General features: G+C 35.3%; 1 protein-coding gene across 2 annotated transcripts in view; it reads left to right on the top strand.

Moving 5' to 3' along the window:
* The window catches only part of nme7 (NME/NM23 family member 7), a 40,898-nt gene that overhangs the window by 631 nt on the left and 26,041 nt on the right, over positions 1–14,226 (top strand). For both annotated transcript variants that reach the window (XM_067372601.1, XM_067372600.1), the window contains exons 2-7: positions 3,755–3,856; positions 3,938–4,104; positions 7,078–7,188; positions 10,082–10,132; positions 10,323–10,530; positions 10,677–10,782. In XM_067372601.1, coding sequence (XP_067228702.1) covers positions 3,755–3,856; positions 3,938–4,104; positions 7,078–7,188; positions 10,082–10,132; positions 10,323–10,530; positions 10,677–10,782 — 745 coding nt within the window. The remainder of the gene's footprint in view (positions 1–3,754; positions 3,857–3,937; positions 4,105–7,077; positions 7,189–10,081; positions 10,133–10,322; positions 10,531–10,676; positions 10,783–14,226) is intronic.

Raw genomic sequence — 14,226 nt, 5'->3', positions numbered from 1 at the left:
TTTTGTAACTGCATAATTTGTAAACTAATTTTCAACAGTTTTGACGTACTGAATACTCTCATTTGATTCACCACTAGATGTCAGTATTTGCCTCCATAAGGAAGGTTGAAATTTAGTTGAAATTACAGACCCAGTTCAATCAAAAGCTTTAATGTCATTGAGTGGAATAATATGCTTTTTTAGTGTAATTTGCACAACAATCTAAACTTTGTTATTCTGTGGGTAACAGGATACTTTGACCATCATTTTCTTGCTCTGTTGTACTCCTACGCTATGTTTATTTTCCAATTCACATTCTGTCTCCTTAAGTAGTGTACATTGATCCATCTCCATGCAGACAGCATGAATTGTTTGCAGTGATAGCATAGGGCAACAGCAGGTGTCTGAGAAAGTCTCAGCTTCCAAGAAGGGCTCTGAGAGGAAAGCCCTATTTTTCAGAGTGTTAGAGGTGGCAGATAAGCCCAGCTTTATCTAGTTCGATCTGGCCAGGATCGTTAACCAGGAGACCAGTGATTTTGTTGTGCTGGAATGTTAATTTAGATCCCTATGCCCCCTCAAAGTGCTTCCATTCCTGCTGTAAACACTCACATAAAAAAACAAACAAACAAAAAAAAAAACAGGTTTTTATGACACTTTCCCTTAAGAACAACAGATAGGGTGCACTTTGTGGTGCTAAAATTAGTGAAAAAACATTCCATCTTTCTTATTAGACATACAGATGTCCTCAGGTAACTTTGGCTCAGGCAGAATGTGGACATATAATAGCTCTTATTTTGCACAAAGCTGTCAGGGGTGACTACCTGCCGAATCTTAGATTGGTGAAATGCCATAAAACTCCTCAGTAGTCTTGATCATGAAAATCTAGGCTAGTGTTTTATTATAAGAGCTGTTTTTGTCACATTGTCAAAGCACTGCACTGCAAAAACTGATTGTATTACTCAGTATTTTTGTCTTATTTTCAAAAAATGAATACCTTCTTAAATCATAAAATGTCTGTCAGTGGGGTGAGAAAAATAACCTTAACTTTGTAAAGCTTATTGAGTTGTAAAGTTTATTGAACCTTTTAGAAAAATGCATATAAATATTATTTGTCTGTAGTTTTGTTTTGCGGGAGGCAAAACATATAATGCAATGCGATACAATGATGATTGAGAGATGTACAAAAATGTACGTAAACGTTCCTCAAAAGCCTGATGTATCATATTTGATACTCACATTTTAACATGATGTATCTAAAATGATGTATGGATAATCAGTCTGAAGTCGCTTCAGTCCAGTAAATGTTCATCTTACAATATAAAAGTTATTACATGTACTTTATAAAATCAGTGAATATTTCACAGCAAAAAGACACGTGTACCACGACCTGAAGGGGGACATTTTTAGAATTACTAAAAGGCATTTTCCTAGGTAAAAAAAAACAATCACTTAGAGGACAGAAGGCATGTAGTAGATTGTGTACAGCAGGTTTTTCAGCAAAGTTTTGATCATGTTGAGAATTTGAAGGCCTTACTTAGAAATTTGTGTATATGTTACAGGAGATTATATAGTGTTAATTAAAAGGAAAAACAAAATTATTTTACTTACCCCAATGACGGATATTTTTTTATTTCATGTTTTAAGAATAAATTTTTTTTTTTTTTTTCATAATATCTTTAAGTAATTTTTCTTCTCAAGTAAATGTATATTGATTTAAGTAATGGAAAACCAGATAAAAAAATACAAAGCAAGAATATCTATTTTATGTAAATTGTTTAATGTTTAGTGCTGCCAAAAATTGACTTTGGCTGTCTTCACATTTATATTTACATCTTGTTGATTGGTATAACGCTTCAGACATGAGGTGATAACTACTGGTGTCAGTGCAGACAATAACACCGGACAAATAATATAACTCTAAATAGAGTTTCGAGATGTGATTTCTGGCTTTTCAGACCTGTGCCTCAGTGTATTTTTGTACAAAGAAGGCTGTTCTTTGTCAGTACTCTATCACAGCTGACTGAGAGGTAAAAATAGCTCTTGTTTGGGAAGAGGCCCTCTTAGATTCAAGATAGACCGCTCAATTACGTTAAAGGGATTCTCATTGAGTCTGTAAGGAATGCTGAATAAGAAAGCTTGTGTTATTTTGCAGATGAACTAATGATCTGTTGTTAAATTAGTTTGGATAATGTGATGTTAGGGCTCAGTGTTGACATGTTGTCTCTCTGAATTATCGAGCATGTGGCCTGAACGATGGATGGCATAGTGCCTAGAAATGCTACATCAAAGCACTGCTATTCTAATATACACTGAAGATGATTATCTGTCAGTTATTATGAATATGTAATAACTACTATAAATTACTGTTGTAGGCCTACTCTCATTTGCTTGACTTTTGATGTCCACTGATCAACAGAAATGTTCTCATCACTGCTCATTTACATGCCCCTCAATCAGTCACATGTGCCTGTGCTATGAATTTCACCCACAAGGTGGCGCTTTGCAGGGGACAGATATCACACCAACATGTGAGTTCTCCATGTTTTGTTCAAGGGCACCTCTGAGTTGGTATCAAGGTGAAATCAGCTACTTAATAGTGGAACAACAGTAACACTGTGATTTTGATACAGTTTATTTTAATAGCCTCTATAATCTGTTTTCAAGAGCTGTATTGCATTGTCTTGGTGTCAGTAAATGTATGTTTTATGTTATCCAAAGCTTTATTCTTTTGTCTGCTAGTTTTCGGCATTTACAAATAGTTACCTACCCATCATACTCTATATATGGTATAATGTGTCGGTGTCTAAATTCACATATTTATAGATACAACCCTAATTTGCATACTTATGCACTATTCTATGCCGTTTTGTAATATACAGTTTATGAGTAGTGTGTTTACACTAAAAATTCCAACAATAACAAGTGCACATTTGTTTTGTTTTGTTTTTGTTCAATAAAATTTCCATTAATTATTCCATTAATATGGAAGAGAGCTGTTATTGCTTATCACTTTGTGTCACGTTAGGACATTATATTAAGTTTTTAGGTTGTTTTATTATATTTTATTATATTATGTTATATTATACTATTATATATTAAATTTTATATATATATATATATATATATATATATATATATATATATATATATATATATATATATATATATAATATATATATAATTTGTTCTTCAGACACAGCTGGATAAAACAAAAACTCAATAAATTAATTCCATTAATATTTATACTTTTATTTATTGTCGCTTTATCATTTTGAGTCAGGTTAGCATGTTTTGTTTTAAATTATTTTTAGTAGTATTGCAATTAAAAATTCTTGGAACACAATTTTAATTCCATCATCCCCAGGCCGCATGAGTAAAAGCTAAATAGCATAAAGGCCCCTCCTCATCACAGGGCCCACAACAACATTTTTTGGTTGTGCCCTCAAATTTGTGGATTTATAATGTATTAGCGATCATGTTGATAATTAGTCTCCATATTTGTGCAGCCCTAATGTTTGCGCAAGTGTGTAGTGCATGATTTTAGTAATTCCAGCAGCTGGATATTGCTCCCCATTTGCAGCGACGCTCCCCAGGTGATCATTCGAGGTCTGAACCTCTGACTCAGCATGTTAACAGGCCCAGCTGCCCGTCTGTATTGAGGGTCAAAGCGCGGCTGTTATGACTCCCTGTCCAAGCAAGAGGTCAGATCAGTGACATTCCCCTGCTGGGCCTGGCTTGACTGTGTGTTTTGTTGTGTCTGTTGTGTTATGCACAGGAGGAACGCTTTGCCTTTCTGGCTGAGTGGTACGACCCCAGCGCTGCTCTGCTGCGAAGATACCAGCTGCTCTACTACCCTAAAGATGGCTCCGTGGAGATGGTGTGTTCCTACACTCAGATTTCAGACCCTTTCAGCTGTGTTTGAGCTTTGTCCCTTCATATGTATGTTTCTCTTATACAGTTTGATATTAAGAATCAGCGTACCTTCCTACGGAGGACCAAGTTTGATGAGCTTCATTCAGAGGATCTGTTTGTTGGCAACCGAGTAAACATCTTTTCACGTCAGCTGAACCTCATAGGTTACGGGGATCAGTACACAGCCAACAAACTGGGCAGTAAGAAGGAGAGGTAATTTATTCCTGAACACCACTGCTGAGGCAAGACCTGTCTTATTAGTCACAAAAATGCAGACTTAAAGGGAAAGTTCACTAAAAAAAACAAAAAACTATTTACTCACCCTCATGTCTTTCCAAACCTTTATGACTTTCTTCTATTCAATTCAGTTTAATTCAAGCTTATTACAATACATATTGTTTCAAAGCAGCTTTACAGAACATGTTTCATTGTTACAATTTGTAAGTATTCTGCTATCAGCTAGAGATTAGGGTTAGTTGACATTTACAACCCCAATTCCAGAAAGGTTGGGACATTTTGTATAATGCAATAAAATCAAGAATCTGTGATTTGTTAATTCTCTTGAACATTTATTTAACTGACAAAAGTACAAAGATTTAAAAAGATTTAAAATGTTTTCACTGGCCAAATTAATTGCATTTTGTAAATGAACAAATTTTGATGGATGCAAAACACTACAAAAAAGTTGGGACCGAGGCAAAATGAAAAGATTATAGAAGTTAAACTGCTTTGAAACAGTCCACAGTTAGCAGCAGGTGAATTGGTAATAGATGGAGGAATACATAAGGTACATAAGGAGCATCCACTAAAGGATCAGTCTTTGCAAGCAAAGATGGGTCATGGATCACCACTTTCTGCCAAAATTCATGTGAGAATTGTCAAAACAATCCAAAAATCACTTCTCAATGCAAGATTGCAATGTATTTTGGTCTTTCACCATGTAGCATACATAATGTGAAAAGATTCAGATAATGCAGAGAAATCTCCTGAAACCTCTGTTGAATGTGCCTGACCTTCGAGCTCTCAGATGGCATTGCATGAGAAACTGCCATGCTACTGTGTTAAATATAGCCACATGGGCTCGAGAGTACTTTGTAAAACCAACAATCTGCATTAAGAAATGCAACTTGAATCTCTGTTAGGCATGAAGAATGCTATCCATCGATTCTATGCAGAGATGCCTGCCGAGTTCTCTGGGCCCAAGCTCATCTCAGATGGTCCAAAAGACAATGGAAATGTGTGCTGTGGTCAGATGAGTCCACGTTTCAGCTTGTTTTTTGGAAAAACGGTCATCGAGTTCTTAGTCCCAAAGACAAAAGAGATCATCCAGAATTTTATCAGCGACAGTTGCAAAAGCAAACATCTGTCATGGTATGGGGATGCATCAGAGCAGACGGCTTGGGTGACTTGCATATGTGTGAAGGCTTAAATTGGGATTGTACAGAGACATACACTACCATCAAGATGACATCTTTCATCGGAAGCAAAACAATGCCAGGCCTTATTCTACACATGCTACGTTTGAGTGGTTTCTAGACACTCTACACCGTAGAGTGGATGTGCTTGACTGCCTGCCTGCATTCCAGATCTGTCTCTTATTGAAAATGTTTGGCCCATCATGAAAAGGAGAATCAGACAACGATGACCGCAGACTGTTGAACATCTGACCGGTATCAGTCAAAAATTCCACTTACAAAACTGCAACAATTAGTATCCTCAATTCCCAAATCATTACTCATTATAATCAAAGGAAAGGTGATGTGACACAGTGGTAAACATGCCTCTGTCCCAACTTTTGGAGTGTGTTGCAGCCATCAAAATCAAAATTTGTCAGTTAAATAAAGGTTAAAGAGAATTAACAAATAACAGATTCTTGGGTTATTTATTTTTTATTTTTTGTATTTTACAAAGTGTCCCAACTTTTCTGGAAATTATGCTGTAGGTAAACCGATACAATGAACGTGTTAGGCAGTGATTACAGCTTGTTCCCTCAATGTTTACAATATTATATAAGGATATTATATAACAATTTTGTATATCAATCCAAAGTTGGCAAGTTTCTTCTGTGGAACACAGAATTTTCATTTTTGAGTGAACTATCCCTTTAAAGGAAAGGTTCATGCCAAATAAATTAAATTATTACAATTAAAATGTTAAAATGAAGGTTTTCAAAAAATCCAAAGTCTGAAGTCATACTATAGTTTTGTGTGACAAAAGGCCTACATTTTGTCATTATTCACTGATAATCTTCCCCTCCACTCAGCAGTTAACCACTGCAACAGGATCATTGAGTTACTCACACATTGAGTTGAACTGAACCAAATCAGTCTGATTTATGAATGATGAAAGTCATATAAGCTTGGAACGACATGAAGGAGAATCAATTTTTGGATTAATTATTCCTTTAAACCAGATCGTCATAAGACATTTTAATCATCATCTTTATTTAGCGTGATGAATAGCTTATTGTATGTCACAAGAAAAAGTCATTAAGTCCTTTTTTCCTGTGGCCTCAAACATTTGCTAATGTAATTTTTTATTAAAAGTGTAGATGAGCTGCTGTGTCCCCTCCTATTAAAAATCGCTGAGCAATAATTACTGCTCTAATGAATCAGCTCTTCCTGTTATATCAGTCACATTCACACTATTTCCCACTTCTCTCCTGTGAGATTCATGGTGGTGTGCCATGAATATAAATTTGGGAAATATCACAGAGGGACAGACTCAAGGCAAAATGCAATCTTCAAAGTAAACTTGAAGTGACTACTCAATTGACTGCTGTTGTTTAGCCAGACCATCATATCTAGTACTGTGATAGCAACTTTATATAATGCTTTGGGAAAAATTTAAATATAATTTAAAAGATTAAAGATTTCCTTTGTAAAGAACTTCTTTAAACCCAGTATCAAATTTTAACTAGACGTTATGATTAATTTGATAATAACTTAATGAAAACCTCATTCGATTTTTCAGTGACTCCTTAATATTTATCAACCAGCCTTTGTAAAGTCTGACAGCAGCAGTTGTCATTTTGAGATCGAGGCCATTCGCTGTGTGTTTTCCTTTATCATTGTTTAAGCTCTTTAATAAAATATTAACAAGAGCTAAATATTCATGGTGAATGTATGTATGCGATATGTATGTATATTTTTATACTTAGATAATATGTTTTTATGTCTTCTTCAGGACTTTGGCTATGATTAAGCCAGACGCTGTCACTAAAATTGGTGACATTATTCAGATGATTTATGATGCCAACCTTATCGTCACCAAAGCCAAAATGACCAGGCTTACATGGTAAGTCATTTATGCTTCAATTAATAGACTTGTTAGTCCTTCAGCTAAAGTTCACCCTACAAGTAGGTGCAAAGAAAAGGATTCTCTTGGATTCTTGCTTAAAGCAGTTTAAGACTAATTATTCTAATGAGGTATTTCAGTTTTAAAGTAATCCAAGAGTGAATTCTCAGAAATGGTGATGGGTGGAATTGACAAAGTCACATGTTCAGGTAAAAAAGTATATCGCAGCAAAAATCATGCACTGCTTGCTCTATACATTAACCTGGCAAAGGCATACACTTGTTCTTCTCTGAGCACCTGACCGTTTTTAACTCAGAAAGATCAGGTCAAGAATGAAAGTTAACAATTTTGCACACTCTTGTGTTCTATATTCTACAGCAATTTACAATGTAAGACTTGCAAAGAGCAGAGCATCTCATTAGTGGCCGCTTTTGCACAGTACCAGGAGTAGATTATATTCACAGCACAATGCAGTAATTATTAACTGAGGTTGTGAGAAGGGAGAGCGTAAGAGAAAAGAGGCAGTGTTTAAAGCTGCAGACATGATTTCTTTGGCCTGTTTTGTTAAGATCAGTTTATGATTTTTAAAATAGTGGTAATATGGGTGCTGGTAAAATAAAAGTTACAGTTTTGGGCTGCCAGCACAAATACTCTGTGTTCAGTCACAGGGAGAAGTGACCCAAGAGCCAGGGAGTTACTGAATCACAATTTTTTTCAAGTAAAATTGTGCCCTTTAGCAAATTAGCCAAGATTGCTCCATTGTATTTGCCCTTCAGATTAGAGGAGTTGTTAAGAGTAAATCTGAGGACATTTCTAGTAATTCCACAGTAAATTGGCTTTGAAGGGCTTTGTGAGCTTGTTTGTTCATAACTACAAAAGTGGGTAATAAAGGACACAAACCAGTATGAGTCGTGCAAAGGACAGACCTTCAAAATATGATATTAAATGAACTTCAACCAAGGCTAAAATGTATTATTGTTCCTCTCAGATTAAAATATATTAGGGAAAATTATAATGTAATAAACATTTTACATCAGTAATGATTTTTAATGCATTTGCTAAGTAAACATTATAACAAATTAAGTAAATCCATTGATGTAGTACTATACATGTTAATTTTGTCATTTTTGAGTTTTTTTAAATATTTCGATACAGCTTTAATTTATTTTATTTTAATTTTTAGTCATTTTAGTGCTTCAGTTTAAACTTTGGTTAGTTGCCAAAGAAACATTTCAAAACCAAAATTATGTCATTTATTACTCACCCTCATGTCGTTCTACACCCATAAGACCTTTATTCATCTTTGGAACACAAATTGAGATATTTTTGATGAAATCTGATGGCTCAGTGAGGCCTCTTGCCAGCAATGTCACTGAACCTCTCAAGATCCTGAAAGGTACTAAAGGCAGTTCATGTGACTACAGTGGTTCTACCTTAATGTTATAAAGCGACAAGAATACTTTTTGTGAGCCAAAAAAACATAATAATGTAAACATAAAATAACAATATTTATTATCTAGTGATGGCTGATTTCAAAACACTGCTTCGAAGCTTTACAAATCTTTTGTTTCTAATCACTGGTTTGGATCGCGTAAACGAAGCCTCGTTTACTGAAATCATGTGACTTTGGCCACTGATTTTAAACAAAAGATTTGTAAAGCTTTGAAGCAGTATTTTGAAATCACCTGTCACTAGATATTGTTGAAAAGTCGTTATTTAGTTTTTTTGGCTCACAAAAAGTATTCTTATCGCTTTATAATATTAAGGTAGAACCACTGTAGTCACATGAACTGTTACTATGTCTTTAGTAACTTTCAGGATCTTGAGAGGTTCAGTGACATTGCTGGCAATAGAGGCCTCACTGAGCCACCGGATTTCATCAAAAATATCTTAATTTGTGTTCCGAAGATGAACGAAGGTCTTACGGTTGTGTAGAATGACATGAGGGTGAGTAATAAAAATACATTATTTTCATTTTTAGGTGAACTAACCCTTTAAGTTTTTTAAGATTAAGTTTTTCATCTAAAAATTATTTTTTATTTCAGTTTCATTACAATTACTGATTTTTTTTTAAATATTTTTTTTTAATTAAGTTTGTTTATTATTTTTTTAGTTTTTATTAGTTTATTAATTTTTAATAGTTTAGTTTTAGTTTTAGTTATAACAACACAGTCCCATGTTGCAACACTTAACAACAGTATTTAAGGGAAGTCAGATAATCTGTGTTGATCATAATAGCTTATTTGCTTTTTTAAAACTTGGACAGTCTGACTGTATGTGAGGGAATAACATTTATAGGTCTTTTAAATGTCTGAAATGACAAAACTAACTTTGTATATTTGTAGACACCCCATCAGCACTAAAACATTTGACAGTGTTATATTCGTGTGTATGTATTTGGCATCCAAAACAAACTACAATGAATTCAAAGTATATGTTTTTGTCTGTATGTCACTATACGTGTGGTTTAGTCCTACATACTTTGGAGAATGGAAAATGCTGATGGTTAATCTTTCCTTTTCCTTTTGAAATTTGCTGACTCTGAGAGTTTCTCTGATACACCATGTTGTTTTAGCCTGGTCAGGTTTTGCTGCTTTAACCTTTCCTCAAAGTAGAAAACAGCTGTTCATTGACAGAGACAGTCCTTGTCAGAGTATGAAGATGTGTAAATTACATAGACACATTTTCTCATTTCTTACACAAGGTGACGTGTAATCAGATTAATATAAGATAATTACAAAAAAATGGTATTAAGATGAAATGCACACTTTATGAAAATGTTTTGCTCCTTAGTTACATATGTTAAACTATTTCACTATAGGAGTCAGCGAGAGATGGTAGGGTTTGGAGATCACTTATTAACTCTGTGTACTCTTTTATGGCTTTCTTACAGGAAGCAGGCAGCGGACTTTTACATGGAACATCAGTCAAAGTCTTTTTTCAAGTGAGTCTTTCCTGAGTCAATGATTGACTTATATGTAAGGGCTGCTTTTGAAGGAGACTCTTGACACCTGAACCACCAACACTGAGATTGTCAAAGTGACTTTGACATGACTTTGCATGACATTTCATGTTTTAAACCACAAATTCAATCATAAACACCAAGCATAAAGTTGCTTCTTTTTCAACAACAGTAATCTGATGCAGTTTGTAAGCTCTGGTCCCGTGATTGCTATGGAGCTGATGGGGGATGAGGCAGTGTCAACCTGGAGGAAAGTTCTGGGCCCAACTGATTCTGGTGTGGCACAGAAAGAAGCAGCGCATAGTCTCAGAGCCCAGTTTGGTACCGATGGCACTAAGAATGCAGGACATGGGTCAGACTCATTGGCATCTGCTGCACGGGTAAAAAAAAAAAAAAAAAAGCAACTGTCAGAAGCAATTAATCAAGCTTATAAGTATTTTCTTAATCCAGTTTTCCAGTTACATGCTAATAAAGTCAAAGGAAATTATTGGTTGTGTTTTTAATTTTACCTAGTTTTGTTTGTTAGGAGCTGGAGTTCTTCTTCCCCTCCACCACTGGCCACGGTCCCTCCAACACAGCCAAATACTCAGACTGCACCTGCTGTATCATCAAACCTCATGCCATCTCAGAGGGTAAACCCACACACAGACGCTGACATTATACTCATCATGTCTAATCGGGGATCTTTGAAATGACCTATTATAGATGAGATATAGCGTAGTTAATTATTTACTATTTGTAATGAGCTGTTAGTAGTGCATTATTAACCCATCTCTGTTTTATAAGTGATTATTATCATCAGAAGAATATGCCGAAATGTCATATCCTATCATTCCTGTTCCAGTCACTCACTTAGGCTGTATTCTCTTATATGCTGGTCCAAGAGTTCCACTAATCCTGACCCAAAACTTCGCCACACTTAGTCAGTGTATGAAGTTATGGATCTAAAATGCGCCATGGACTAGATCAATATATGTGCAATATATAAATACATATAAATTCTCAAACATATGAGTAAATATAAGTAACTAAAACCTAAAATATTTTTACATAAATAGATTGAACATATATAATATATATATATATTAGTATTTTAAAACTAGAAATATTTTTTCTTGGTACTAGAGTTGTCAAAAGTACCAACTTTGGTACCAAGTTGATACTGAAATTTTAAAAATGTGACGCTTTGAGCGCTGTTGAGCAGATTCGTAAACACCTCTTATTGTCTGTGATTGGCTTCAGTGATCAACGCTTTAAAAACAGGTCATCAATGACGCTCTTCACTGAGTGCTTACACAGATACACATAAAGCGTTTGAAAACAGGCGTCTAGCGCAGACAAGTTCACTGACAGATGTCTGCTTTCAAACGCTCTCACTTTCAAAACACTTTCAAATTCAAACACTTTCAAAGGCTCCTGTGTGTTGATCATTGTAGTCAATCACAGACATGTCCGATGAGTACGTGAACACAATGGCCAATCAGAGGTGAATCCACTCAACAGTGCTCAAAGCATCACACTTTTTAAATTTCAGTACCGACTGGTACCGAAGTCAGTACTTTTGACAACTCTACTTGGTACATTTAGTACTATAAATTTTGTTTTTTCTTGTACATTTTGTACTATATTTTGGCATTCCAAGGTTTAAACTAAATATATTTTCCATCTGGGGATATCGCTCTTGTAGAGTGCTGAACTTGCTCAGAACAGAAGACATAGTTATGGCTGATTTGTGAGTAAATCTTTTTTTTTTTTTTTTTTTGGTTCAAGATCTTTTAAAAAAATCACTTAAACCAGTTCATAAATTGGTTATAAAGTCTGTTTTTACTGACATGCTGAATTCTGAATGACGCACTATAGCTAGGCCTATTGTCTTTTGCAATAGGCTTTTATGAAACCTATTGCTAGAGAGGGAATTACTCACCCATTGTTGAAAAAAAGACATCTGTCAGGCATGATGCAAGGTACACAGTGACAGGCATGCAAACAACACTTCCTGTTCAGTAAATCTGACTGAATCCACACAAGTATTAATTTACATTCTGTTTGCAGCAAATTTATTACTATTTAGTTGTAAATTGGACTTTTGAAAGACCTCACACAAGTTAGATCACAACAATTTCTATAATTCCATTCTATAATTTATGGTTGTATTTTATGCTTTTGCAGTTTTACAGTTATGCGTGCGATGTGAAACAGGTCTCCTCCCAGACCAATGCTGGATTGCAAAAACAAATCTTTCAAAAAACATTTTCTTCTCAAAAAAATTCTTCTTTCCAAAGTGGTGGATTTGGTGGAAGTGCAAATGCAGTTCTCATGAATGAAAGGAGCAGTTCAGCTAGCGAGGCCGTTACTTCAGAGTCCTTTCGTGATTGTCTTCTGCTTGTATAACTGTCTTCATCCCTTCCTGGCTTACTGTTGTTTTGCTTTTTATACGTTGAGTATAAAACTCCCAAAGCCAGTTCGTACTCTTAACCGAGCCTTCGCTCCGGATTTGTCCAAATCCGTCTCCTGATCCCTGTTCATGGAGCATGCCGCCAGGGCGCTGACCTGTGAAATCTCAAATCCTCTCGATAGGGCTGAGGTAGATATTTCACATAGTGGTCGTGGACTAAGCAGGCCCCAAGTTGATTTTGTACATTGCTGTGGGCTGAGTAAACTAGAGGGAATGTTCAACATACATACACACACCAGTACCCCAACAACAGACCCAATCAGTCATGAACACAAAAACAATACATACTTCAAGACCTCAAACCGTTTTGGCGCACTTTATATGTCGATTTTAGGGGTTTCAATCCTTTACTGATAATTTGCCTCATTATTGAAATGTCCTTTTCATATTGCACATCTCACAGTCCCATCAAAATAATTTTCAAAAACAGTCAGAAATGTCAGATTGTGTCACAAGTACAACACTGAAGTTTTATGGTCACTCTTTTAGCTTTTGCTCAACTTCATTTTGCCTGTTAGCATTCCGTCAACTCTCTATTAGTCACCAAATTTTCCAACCAAATTGCACACCCACACTCATATTCCAGCTACCAACCTCCCGCAGTGTGTCTGCTCTCAAGACCTTTATCAAAAGTGCTGGCAACCACTGATTTAAAGAGGATTGCAGCCTTGATTACCTCTTGATTGGAGGTCTGGAGCCCACCAGGTTTGCAAAAGAAGTAAATAAAAATAGCCAGTAATGAAAGTCCCTGCTGAGAGTGCCTCTACATGACTGTAATTAGACAGATTATGCGGCAACTGCTCTGTTCATTTTTTCAGTATAGTCATGTGGCTTGGTTCACCTTGTGTTGTAACATTACTTTTGGATTATAAACTACAATAGCATGTTGTTCGCATCCCTCAACTGTAGTTATGCACTGATTTTAACTTTTAGTCTTATCCTATGCAATGTCACTTTGTGCAAGATTGAATTTTATGATTGTATGCTTTCCATTTCTCGTCTCCATCTTCAGACATCAAACCTATTATAAACACTTGAGTCCTCAAGAAATGGCAAGCCAGATGGGAGCAGTGTAGTAGAAACAAACTTTACAAAATCAATATGGTTGGTGGAAAACGGTGTCCATTTTGAAAATCATGGGACTATATTATCTACACTCACTGACGAATAGACCACACCAGACTAACCTATACGTTTTTTTAATGGGTGAAGATTCTCCTTTATGTCCCTTTTGCCAATGTTTTTTATCGCTGAAACGTATTTTGATGGACTGTGATGGCTTAAACTCCGTTAGGACTCTTACTTTTCAGTTGACTCTTATGAAGTAAGACCAGATGTAGTTTTAGTATTTTTAATTAATTTTTTTTTTTTTTTTTAATCAAAAAACCTTTTTAGATTTTTATTTTGCTGGTCTATTTTTATTTATTTATTTTTACTTTTTTATTATCTTTCACTTTTTTCTCACCACGGATATCTGCTTGTTAAGTTGTGACGTAAGGAACTTCGTTTCTGGATCCAAGCCTCGACTCGTTTCACTTGAGAATGGTATCTCCACAGCGGTTTATGAGCGCTATTTATTCATATTAAACATTTACCATTTTAAAGTTAAACATTTAACAGT

The sequence above is a fragment of the Chanodichthys erythropterus genome, chromosome 21, assembly GCF_024489055.1.
Source record: "Chanodichthys erythropterus isolate Z2021 chromosome 21, ASM2448905v1, whole genome shotgun sequence".
Classification (NCBI taxonomy): Eukaryota; Metazoa; Chordata; class Actinopteri; order Cypriniformes; family Xenocyprididae; genus Chanodichthys; species Chanodichthys erythropterus.
The sequence above is the reverse complement of the archived record's forward strand: the minus strand, read 5'-3'. Positions and strand labels throughout refer to the sequence as shown.